Source organism: Cornus florida, unplaced genomic scaffold (genome assembly GCF_030987335.1).
Source record: "Cornus florida cultivar Cherokee Brave unplaced genomic scaffold, ASM3098733v1 CherokeeBrave_3.0.0_Hap2_Chr11, whole genome shotgun sequence".
In the NCBI taxonomy this organism is placed as follows: domain Eukaryota; kingdom Viridiplantae; phylum Streptophyta; class Magnoliopsida; order Cornales; family Cornaceae; genus Cornus; species Cornus florida.
This window is the reverse complement of record NW_026775581.1, coordinates 132,745,044-132,756,630: the sequence shown is the minus strand read 5'-3', so window position 1 is coordinate 132,756,630 and position 11,587 is coordinate 132,745,044. Positions and strand designations below refer to the sequence as shown.

Below are 11,587 nucleotides of genomic sequence, written 5' to 3'. Positions count from 1 at the left end.
GTCAACATTTGTAATAAAATTTGCAATAACCTATTTACAAGTTCTTTACAATAACCTGCTTCAATTTTATTATGATTATACCTGTATAGTCCAACTCAACATTAAAAATAAATAATCTTTAGTCACATTTTACAATACTACATGAGAGTCAATATTTGTAAAAAAAATTTGCAATAACCTATTTACAAGTTCTTTGCAATAACCTGCTTCAATTTTATTATCTTGATACCTGTATAGTCCAACACAACATTAAAATAAAAACAAACTCGATTGAAAGTGTAATACCCCTAATTTTAAACTAATTTTAAAAAGGATATTCCTGGTATTTAATGGTATTTAATTTATTATTTAAGTGCATTTTTTTTTTATTATGTGTCATTATTTTTTTTATTAGGTGCTTAATTGCTTTCTTTTGTGGTGATTTAATTTATTTAAATGATATTTATTTTTAGTTATTTGATTGGAATTACTTGTTAGTGTTTTAATTATTTAATTGGCATTAATGGTTTAAGTGTAATTGGTTTAGTTATTTGATTGGAATTACTTGTTAGTGTTTTAATTATTTAAATGGCATTAATGGTTTAAGTGTAATTGGTTTAGTTATTTGATTGGAATTACTTGTTAGTGTTTTAATTATTTAATTGGCATTAATGGTTTAAGTGTAATTGGTTTAACTATTCTATGTGTGTCTTATTTTATGTGTGTCTTATTTGGTTTAATTGGGTTTACTAATTATTATTTTGTTCAATTAGATTATTTGTTAAGTATTTAATAGTGAATAGGGTAATTAGGTAAATACATCTAACTAGGGTTTTAATTACAGTATAAATTAGGGTTTTATATTATAGCCGTCGTATGTTTCTACGTTAATTGGATGGGCCGGTTAGGATTGTGAGTTGGACTTAAATGAACCTAGGGTTTTAGGAAAACTCTATAAGTATAAGGTAGACGTCCGTGTAGGGTTTTTTTAAACAAAGCACACGTTTTGTGGAAGTGGAGAAGGAAAAACGCAGTTTTTCACATTCTGCCAAGGTTTGATCAAAGCTCCGATCCCGCTTCGTCCGTGGTCCGATCGAGCTGAATTTTGGAGGAGAGGTTCACAACTCAGTGGCGCACAATCTGAACGGTGGAGATCAGAGTTTGACCTCGGGAACAGTGATTCGTACTCGTGAACAGTAACTGGGTCGCACAGGTTTTTTTCCATTCTGCCCAGATTTCATCAAACATCCGATCCCGCTTCGTCTGTGGTCCGATCGAGCTGAAATTTGGAGGATAGGTTCATGACTCAGTGTCGCACAATCTGAACGGTGGAGATTAGATTTTGAGTTCGGGAATAGTGTTTCGTACCCGTGAACAGTAACCGGGTTTTGGAACTCGCCGGGATTTTTTTTAAGAAGACGACGTTGAAACTTTGAACAAAAATTTCTGAGGCAAGATTCTATCCTTACTCTTTCCCTTAGGCTTCATACTCTTTGCACTCTTAAATGATTCCAGGATTAATGAAGATTAAACCAAACTAAAATGATATCTGTTTTGCTATGAAACTGGTAGTTACAGTAGTGTTGTATGCTTGTTCAACCTAGACTAAGCATGTTTGTGGATGCATTGTGGTTCTGTGGTTCACGTTTTTCCTTACCACTGCTAGTATAAATTATTGGAAGGATGGGTCTAGATGATAGCTATCTTAACTTCTCTAATAGTAACTGTTGGAACTTAAATACTAGGAGGATTTGAGTTTAACACTAGATCGGTTTTGTGGAACACTATAATTTGAGCATGTCTACATACATACTGTGAATATTGTTTTGATGCTTACATTATCACAGTTAGTATCAACTGTGGATGTTTGGATTTTGTGATACAAACCCTACATATCTGTATGTCATTTGTAAGGTGTTAAATGGAAGTTTTAATTAATTCTGTCTTTATATCAGACTAAAGGGAACAACTTAAATTGGGCATGTATATGTTGTTGTTGTGACCCTGTTTATCAATGCTTATTTTATCATTGCTAATATTGAATGTTAGATGTTGGAATTTAGTTGATATATACTTGATTTATTGGTATTATTGACTACTGGAGGATTGGAAAGTAGGCACCGGTATGGGACGGTGGCATACTAAGGATGTGTTTGGTTTTTAAAACAATACCATTACCCACCTACTTGGAATAAGGATAGGATTAACTAAAAATTAAGTCCCGTGGATTTGTATTGTCATGGCAACTACTTGCTGAGCGGCAATACCAGGGATTTTGGATGGATTTTATATATGTACTGTTATGGTGCCTCGGTATGAGCTTGAGCCTCAGGACCGATGGCTAGGGAGCGTATATGCATCGGGATGTGTAGCTGGCTACGATGGTTGGAGGTGTACCCTGTTTAGGTATAGGTACATATGCCCACTTCGTGTGCGTTTTAGCATGTTACCTCTATTCAGGTTGAGACCGGCCTGTAGTCCAGTGAGAGTCCTTTAGTGTGACTATATATATATTTACGGACTATTAGCTATTGTTGAATTGTTTAGGATGTACATGCGTATCGGGCCTCTGTTTGGATTGTAATAGTATAGAACTTGCGCGTGGGCCTGACCCACTTCTATTTTTCAGGCACACGACAGTTCCAGGCTTAGACGTGTTCGTGCTGAACAGAGGTCTCTATTCACTCTTCCGACGATGTAGGGCTCTCTCTATAGTTTTATTTCTGGACATTTATTACAGTTGTTCTATCTTCCGTTTGAATGTTTAATAGGGGTCCACTAGAGATGGATTCCCAAGTTGTAAACTGATGGAGTTTTGGAGTTTGGGTTGATGGATTTTAATAATTATAATATTTTGCGGATTCTATTTTTAGTTCCTTCCAGCTTTAATTTCATTTCTTAATTTATTTTGTATTCCGTGTTCACTATAAAATATTAATTGTTTGATATTCCCTCGGGTTTGGGCCTGGGCCTGATCAACCCGTGTCTCGGATCCGAGGGGTATCACAGAAAGCATAATTGAAATAGAGTGTATAACATTTACAAGTCCTTAAATATTCAACCAACAAATTAAACAAGTTTAAGTTGTACATAAAATGTTTGGAACAAAGCATTAACAATACATAATTGTCACTAAAAATTGATAAGAAGTTCATAAAGTGGATGACAATGGCAACGACACATCATCTTCATAACAGCACATGTGGCCTTCAAGAGAGCATCAACACACTTCATATCTGCAATAATAGCTTTTAAGTTGAATTATATATCTGTAAAAAAGATTTATATTACATAAATATATTGCAAGCTCACAATAGCAACAAATATATTACATATAAAAGAAAAAATATACCATCACTTTCAGAAGGATCAAGAGTGCTGAAGAGAATTCCAAATTTGATCAGCAATAGTATTACGCAACTGATCCATTTCTCGAAGCTGAGCCGAAGGCACATGCTCAACAATCTTATCATCTTCACCATCACTTTGAGGAGGATCATTACCATCAAATATGTCATCAGACTGATGCTGATTTTTGATGAAATTATGTAATGTGCAACAAGCCATTACAATCAATACTTGTGTTGAAAACTTATAAGGAGGCATTGCCCTCAAAATAGCGAATCTCATCTTCAAAAACCCAAAGCATCACTCAATTATATTTCTCAAAGATGAATGCCTATGATTGAACACTTCCTCCAGACCACGAGGTTGTCTAGTCCTACGGTATTCCTGAAAGTGGTAAGTATGACCTCGAAATGGGGCCAAATAACCAGGCTTATTGGCATACCCTGAGTCCACCAAATAATACTTACCTGCCATGTTTAGAATACATAAAGATATATACAGTATGATAAACTAACCATATATTAAGTGAATTTGTAAAATAATATTACCTGCTGGTGGAGCTGGAAAGTTCATTGCCTCATTTTCAGTACACTCATTTAGGATTCTCGAATCATTAGCTGAGCCTTCCCACCCAACTAGCACATATGTGAACCTCATGTCAAAGTCACATACAGCCATTACATTTTGTGTAGTATAACCCTTTCTACCACGAAATGGAAGTTGTGTACTTGCTGGCAGAGTTGCAGGAATGTGGGTTCCATCTATAGCTCCCACACAATGCCTGAAGTAAGGGTAAAACCTAAAAGACTCTCTAATCTTATTCGGAATCACAGAAAAATTAGGAGGGGCAATGATATGGGTGCCCAACTGACATACTGCATGCAACACAGCATGGAAGTGTCTAGAAATGGTTTCAGTGGAGTGTTGAAATCTCTCTGTTACAACACGATTCCTTTGATTATGATATAAAGTGAGCAAAAAGATTGCCACTTGTTCATAAACAGTTAAAAATTTAGAATCCTTCAGCCCTATACCTTTCAGGGTACTACACAATGTTCTGAAAACTTCAGGGTACATCCTAAAATTTTCATAACATCTTTCTCTATGGCCGTTTAAAATCTCCATAACATATGTTTCCCCTTGTAAAATGGAATCCCTACAACGCCTCTTTTGATAGAAGTTCTGCTCTTCTAAAAGAGCAGCAAATATTAAGACACTCTCATTATCCTCCTCATCGTCATATAATTGAATTATTCTTCTTATATTGTTCCACATATCCATTACCCTATTTAAAGATTTAATACAAGCAAAACATTTAAGTTAATAAGCAAATCAATTAAATAATAAACAAAACATTTAAATAATAAAACAAACATTTAAATAATGGTATTAAAGTATTTGAGTACTAACAGGCATCCAAGAAATAAAATTATTTAAGTTATTATAACCATCCAAATGTGAGATAATAAAAGTATTTAAGTTATTACAGCAATCCAGATGTGAAATAATAAAAATATTTAAGTTATTACAGTAATCTAAATGTGAGATAATAAAAGTATTTAAGTTATTACAGTCATTCAGATGTGAGATAATAAAAATATTTAAGTTATTACAGTCATCCAAATGTGAGATAATAAAAGTATTTAAGTTATTACAGTCATCCAAATGTGAGATAGTAATAAGTTAAACGATGACACAAAACACAATCATCCATAAAGAAAAACTCAAACATTCAATGCCCAACCAATTCTTACATCCTCAGGTGCCGAAAGAAAAAATTTCTGCCACTTCTCAGAATCATGTAATAACTTCGATACCTTAGCGAATTGGGCCATCTCAATTCCAGGTATTTTTTGTAAAAGGAGCGTGGAGGCATCAAACATTTCATAATCTCTATCATTTTTTGAGGGAGAGAGAGCTTCATCATCTCCTTTCTCACATGAAGATACATGAGTAGAAGTAGAAGATGCTTTAGCTGCTTTCTCTATTGCAGCTTCCATTTTCTCAGCTCTCCTCTCAAAATTCTCATTCATGTTTGACAAGAGTGCAGCTATACCAGGAGATAAAGCATCTCTTTTGGCTTTCTTACCTTTACGTAAAGGTGGGGGACTGACCTCATAACCCTTTTCCTCATCATCGTCATCATTGGGAGTGGGCAAAATGATTGTGGGTGGTGCTGTAGTGGATGGGTGGGCATGCATCCCTTTTGCATATGTGTTCCCAAATATAGTCGACATCTTGTCAAAATGCTTACATCCATACTTTTTATACTTATTTGTATTCGTAACAACCTACAAATTTTGTTATAATATTAACCACATAACCAATAATATACAAGATTTTATTATTTATTTAGGACTAATAATTAAATTACTAACCTTGCACAACCTGTAACACCCCCCACATTTTTCACGCATAAGTTGATCAGGCTTATACACCAAAAACGAGGGATATCAAAAACAATTGGCAATATACAAGCATGGAATACAAAATGATGATAATAAAAGAATTTAGACAGGAAATGAACACTAAATAATACAATATCCATCCATCCTTTATTTAATACCGTACTTCATTACATCTTGGAAATCCTATGTCAAGGATCCCTAAATATAACCCTGAGAGTTCAACGTCAAAAGTAAATAAAAACTGAAACTGAAGTATTACATAAAACTTCTACCCTGCACTGGATCGTAAGAGTAGATGAGTTCGGATGATAGTCCCACACTGCTAACCTCAGCCTTGAAACGGATACTGTCCGTATCCTGAAATAACAACAATGGTGGGTTAACCCCACGAGTAAGTCCTCTCTACTATGACCCAAATCAGAGAATCAAATAAATTAATCATTATGAATCGGTTGAGTACTATATCTGTATACATCCTACGGGAACTATCCGATGTATAACATGACCTCAACCAGAATAGACGGTGATCACTTAGACTCACACTAGGTGGTCAAGTGTCGCCTTTCCCTACCCGGGAAATCAACTATTATACATGGTGCACGGTACTAACAACACAGACTATAACAAACTACACAATGATAACACCTCGCAAAGTACTGATGACTATACTGAGCATATAAATTAGGCAACATATGCCAACATTATTAATAAATATACCTAGTATGTCAATTAGGCAACACATGCCAATAATATTAAACCACATACCCCGACAGCCACACATCTGTCTATCGCAACGAATGCATAAGGTATAAATGAGTATAAACTTATTAGCCAGCTCACATGGTTCTATATGGCAACACATCCATATAATATAAATGCGACATAATTAAACAGTCCATTTATTTCCTGAAATGCACACAGCATAATAATCATGGTTTGTATATCATTAACAACATAAATAATCCTGCAATGTATAACGGACAATTTATTTGAATTAAAACCATGTAATCATTTAATTTTAACATTAATGATTTAATACTGTTTAATAAAATAATAACACAATTAATGATTAACAATGTCATTAAATTAACTACATCCGTTTAATGGTGATCTGTATTGAAAACGATACAATTAATATTTAAAAATATTAATCGGACATAATAATAACTAACGGTTAATAAAATAATAATTTAATGTCCCGTTAAACCCGTAAGTACCAACCATAGGCCCAAAAGTGCAAGTTTAAGGTTCTGGAAATTACAAAACAGGCCTAGGGGTATTCTGGTAATTTCCAGCAGCTGACAGGGCCCCTCACGCGCCCCCACGCGCCGCCCTAAGCTTCCCCACGCGCAGCCCTATGTTTTCCACCCTCTCACGCGCGCACACGCGCCTCCACGCGCGTCTGGCATCAGCCACGCGCGCGCACGCGCTGCCACGCGCGCATTAATGGTTCCTGCTGACGTGGCGTGTTCTGGTTGGTCGGTTGTACCGTTTCTATGTGGGCGCGCTACACTGGATTGATCTTAATGATCATCCTTTAATCCAATGGTCCCTGAAGTGCGCGTATGCTATTATTGTACACTATGCTACATAGAATCAATCTAGTGGTCAATAGTTAATCCAACGGCTGCTGATGCAAGCGCATGGGAACCCCTGTGCGCTGCCTCACACCGGATTACTCCGGTTGTCTTCCCCACTGCCGGTGACCGGAATCCTCGCCGGAGGCTCGCCGGAAATTGCAGAAAAGCCCCGGAAAAATCTAGAAAATTCTAGAAAAATCCCTAAAGCCTTATTTAATTATTTTCAGCTATATTTTAATTACATAGGCTAATAAATAAATAACTAACCTCTTTAATAATTAAAACACAATATTTTAATAAACTAAAAATAATTTATTGCAACTCCTAGCATGGTTTCTAGTCTCTAAAAACCCGAAATAAATTAAATGAATAATTTATGGATTCAAAGGGGAAAAATAGATAATAACTTGCCTTTTTGGATTTAAAATAAATCCGCCGGTTGCGCGTAGTCGAGTTAAATCGCCTACACCGGTCCAAGCTTCTTTCTCTTTCTCTTTTCCTTTCACTTTTATAAAATAGCTCACTAGAATGTTTAAGCTTTCTAACTTAAGTAAGTTACCTTTAGAGTAAGTTGGCTACTAATATATATATACAAACTTATATAATATATATAATACAAATATCTAATTTATAATAACTTCTCACCCATTTCTCATATTCCTACCTATATGGCTTTAAGACAATGCTATCTTTAATCAAGATATTTGATCCACCATTCTACCATAGTAAATGAAATTCTATCCTAGTATTTAATTTTTCATCATTACCTTGATTTAATATTATTATTACTAATATTATTATTAATAAAACTTTTATAATTATTATTATTTATATTATTATTATTATTATTATTATTATTATTATTAAACTAATATAATTATTATTATTACAAAATACTACATTATATCATCATAATACTATATAACACAAATATAATACTTTACTTAACTAATAATGATTAATATAAGCATAACCAACAAATAAAATTATTAATAAGAATACATGCATAATTACATGAACAAATTTACTTATTTTAACATACACAATTAATTTACATGCACAAGTAAATGAACTTTAAATAAAATTAATTAATTTAAATACATTCTTTAAAATTACGGGGTATTACATTCTCCCCCCCTAATAAAGGAATTTCGTCCCCGAAATTCACTACATACCTGTCTTAAAAAGTTCTGGATACTTGGCACGGATAATATCTTCCCGTTCCCAAGTAGACTCTGTAGCACTATGATGGCTCCACTGTACACGTACTAATGGAATAGTCTTCGTGCGCAGTATCTGATTCCTACGATCGAGAATACAGTAAGGTTGTTCCAAATAGGTTGCATCGGGTTGCAACTCAATCTCACCCACATCAATGTGTTGGTATCGATCTTCATCCCGTAGAAATTTTCGCAGCATAGATACATGAAAAACATTATGTACCCTATGAAGATTATCTGGTAGAGCCAGACGATAAGCTACTGCCCCAATCCGATCAGTAATCATAAAAGGACCCACAAAACGAGGCGATAACTTACCCTTTGACCCAAACCGCATTACTCCCTTCATAGGAGAAACCTTAAGCAAAACCTGATCACCAACCTTAAACTCCAAAGCACGAGTTCGACGGTCAGCATAACTTTTCTGTCTGCTTTGAGCTGTACGCATCCGATCCCTAATGATAGCGATCTTTTCTGACGTGTCCTTAATAAATTCAGGACCCAAAAAACTGTTCTCACCAACTCCAAGCCAACAGACAGGCGACCTACACGGTCTGCCGTACAAAGCCTCAAATGGTGCCATACCAATAGTTTTCTGATAACTATTGTTATAAGCAAACTCTGAAAGCGGCAAATATTCCTCCCAATTGCCCTTAAAATCAAGAACACATGCCCGCAACATGTCTTCTAAAATCTGATTAACTCGCTCAGTCTGTCCATCTGTTTGAGGATGATAAGCAGTGCTAAGATATAGTTCTGTACCCAAAGCCTGCTGAAAGCTCCTCCAAAATCCTGATACAAACTTCGGATCTCTATCTGATACGATGGACAATGGTACACCATGAAGTTTCACCATTTCTGCAATATACAGCTTAGCATACTGTTCTGACGTAAAGTTTGACCGAACAGGCAGAAAGTGAGCGGACTTGGTCAATCTATCAACAATGACCCAAATAGAGTTGTGATTATGCTGTGAAGTAGGTAATCCCTCTATAAAGTCCATGGAAATACTTTCCCATTTCCATTCTGGTATGGGAAGTGGCTGTAACGATCCTGGCGGTCTCTGATGATCAATCTTAATCATCTGACAGGTGCTACATTTAGAGACAAAGATAGCTATATCTCTTTTCATGCCGGCCCACCAAAACTGGCGTTTCATGTCCTGATACATCTTATCTCCCCCTGGATGTACCGAGAACTGAGAAGTGTGTGTCTCTCTCATCACAACATTTCTCAAATTGTCAGCTGAAGGCACAATTAAACGTCCCTTGTACCTCAATCCTCCATCAGTCCCTATAGAATAAAAAGGAACATCTCCGGAGGCTAACTCCGAAACCCGATCAATACACTGTTGATCTGAGAGTTGCGCTTGAATGACCTGATGAATGATAGAAGGAGTTACTACCACACATGCCATAAAAGCGTCTGCTAACTCATCAACCGTCTTCAAAGCATCCCACTCTGTTGTAAACAAAGCTGACAGGCTGACATAGGGTCGGCGGCTGAGTGCGTCTGCTACAACATTCGCTTTCCCTGGATGATACTGAATAGAGAAGTGATAGTCTTTCACGAATTCCAACCATCTGCGCTGTCTCATATTCAGTTCCCTCTGTGTGAACAAATACTGTAGACTCTTATGATCGCTAAACAATCGAAAAGTCTCCGCCAAAAGATAATGTCTCCAAATACGCAAGGCAAAAACCACTGCTGCGAGCTCTAGATCGTGAGTCGGGTAATTAAGCTCATAAGGCTTAAGCTTCCTAGACCCATAAGAAACTGGTCGCTCTTCTTGCATCAACACACAACCCAAACCCTTCAGAGAAGCGTCGGTAAATACTAAATACTCGATTCCACTCTGAGGTGTGGCTAAGACAGGTGCAGAAGTTAACTTGCTCTTCAATTCAGCAAAAGCAGTCTGACAAGAATCATCCCATACAAATGGTACATTCTTCTTAGTCAGATGAGTAAGTGGACCCGCAATTTTGGAAAATCCCTGGATGAACCGGCGATAATACCCCGCCAATCCCAGAAAACTGCGAATCTCTGTCGGTGAGGTAGGCTGTCCCCACTCCATAACGGCCGCAACCTTGGCTGGATTTACTGCTAACCCTTCTTCTGACACTACATGTCCCAGAAATTTGACCTCTTTCTGCCAAAATTCACACTTCTCAAACTTCGCAAACAACTGATGTTCTCGAAGTGTCTGCAATACTGTGCGTAAATGTCTGGCATGGTCCTTCTCCGACTTAGAGTAAACCAGAATATCATCAATGAAAACAATGACAAACTGATCTAAGTATTCTCTGAATACTCTATTCATCAAGTCCATAAAGACAGCTGGAGCGTTCGTTAAACCGAAAGGCATAATACGAAACTCATAAGATCCGTACCTCGTGAGAAATGCTGTCTTTGGAACATCTTGTTCTCTGACTCGTAGCTGATGATAACCAGACCTCAAATCGATCTTTGAGAAGTAAGTAGCTCCCTTCAACTGATCAAACAGGTCATCAATTCTGGGCAACGGGTACTTGTTGCGAATAGTGACCTTGTTCAGTTCTCTGTAATCAATACAAAGACGAAGAGATCCATCCTTCTTCTTTACAAACAGTACTGGTGCTTCCCATGGTGAAGTACTCCTACGAATAAATCCCTGGCTGAGCAGCTGCTGAATTTGATCCTTCAACTCTCGCATCTCTACTGGTGCCATTCTGTATGGCACCTTAGCAATAGGCGTAGTGCCTGGAGCTAAATCAATAACGAAGTCTATCTCTCGACTCGGTGGCAAACCTGGAATTTCTTGGAATACATCCTGGAATTCCTGTACTACCGGGATGCTGTCAAGAGATACCACAGTCGCTTCCTGTGAGTCCTCCTCAAGAACGAATAAATAAGTGCTAGGCCCTCTATCAGGTTGTGGTACAACAAGGAGATACATCTCCTGTCCTGGTATAGAAAATACAATAGACTTTTCGTAACAGTTAACCTGAGCATGGTACTGAGATAACCAGTCCATCCCAAGTATAACATCATACGAATGCATATCTAACACTAA

General features: G+C 36.7%; 2 protein-coding genes across 2 annotated transcripts; both read right to left on the bottom strand.

The window, feature by feature from the left end:
- Nucleotides 1-3,348: 3,348 nt before the first annotated feature.
- On the bottom strand, nucleotides 3,349-4,608 carry LOC132282164 (protein ALP1-like). The gene is made up of 3 exons (XM_059783786.1): nucleotides 3,876-4,608; nucleotides 3,673-3,794; nucleotides 3,349-3,609 (listed from the first exon to the last, which is right to left on the bottom strand). The coding sequence occupies exons 1-3, from the start codon at nucleotides 4,606-4,608 to the stop codon at nucleotides 3,349-3,351; spliced, it is 1,116 nt and encodes a 371-aa protein (XP_059639769.1).
- A 443-nt stretch (nucleotides 4,609-5,051) lies between these two features.
- Nucleotides 5,052-11,107, bottom strand: LOC132282163 (uncharacterized; the record flags this gene model as incomplete). Its single annotated transcript, XM_059783785.1, has 3 exons — nucleotides 5,052-5,618; nucleotides 5,706-5,756; nucleotides 10,694-11,107. Coding segments are annotated over 3 exons (1,032 nt in total), but the record flags the coding sequence as incomplete, so codon positions are not given.
- Nucleotides 11,108-11,587: the final 480 nt, after the last annotated feature.

Excerpts from the sequence above, each read along its gene's own strand:
- LOC132282164 (XM_059783786.1), bottom strand. The coding sequence starts at position 4,608 with ATGGATATGTGGAACAATATAAGAAGAATAATTCAATTATATGACGAT. Across the intron at positions 3,795-3,875 it reads CTTTCCAGCTCCACCAGCAG|GTAAGTATTATTTGGTGGAC; the intron begins GTAATATTATTT and ends TAAACATGGCAG. Across the intron at positions 3,610-3,672 it reads AACCTCGTGGTCTGGAGGAA|ATGAGATTCGCTATTTTGAG; the intron begins GTGTTCAATCAT and ends GGGTTTTTGAAG.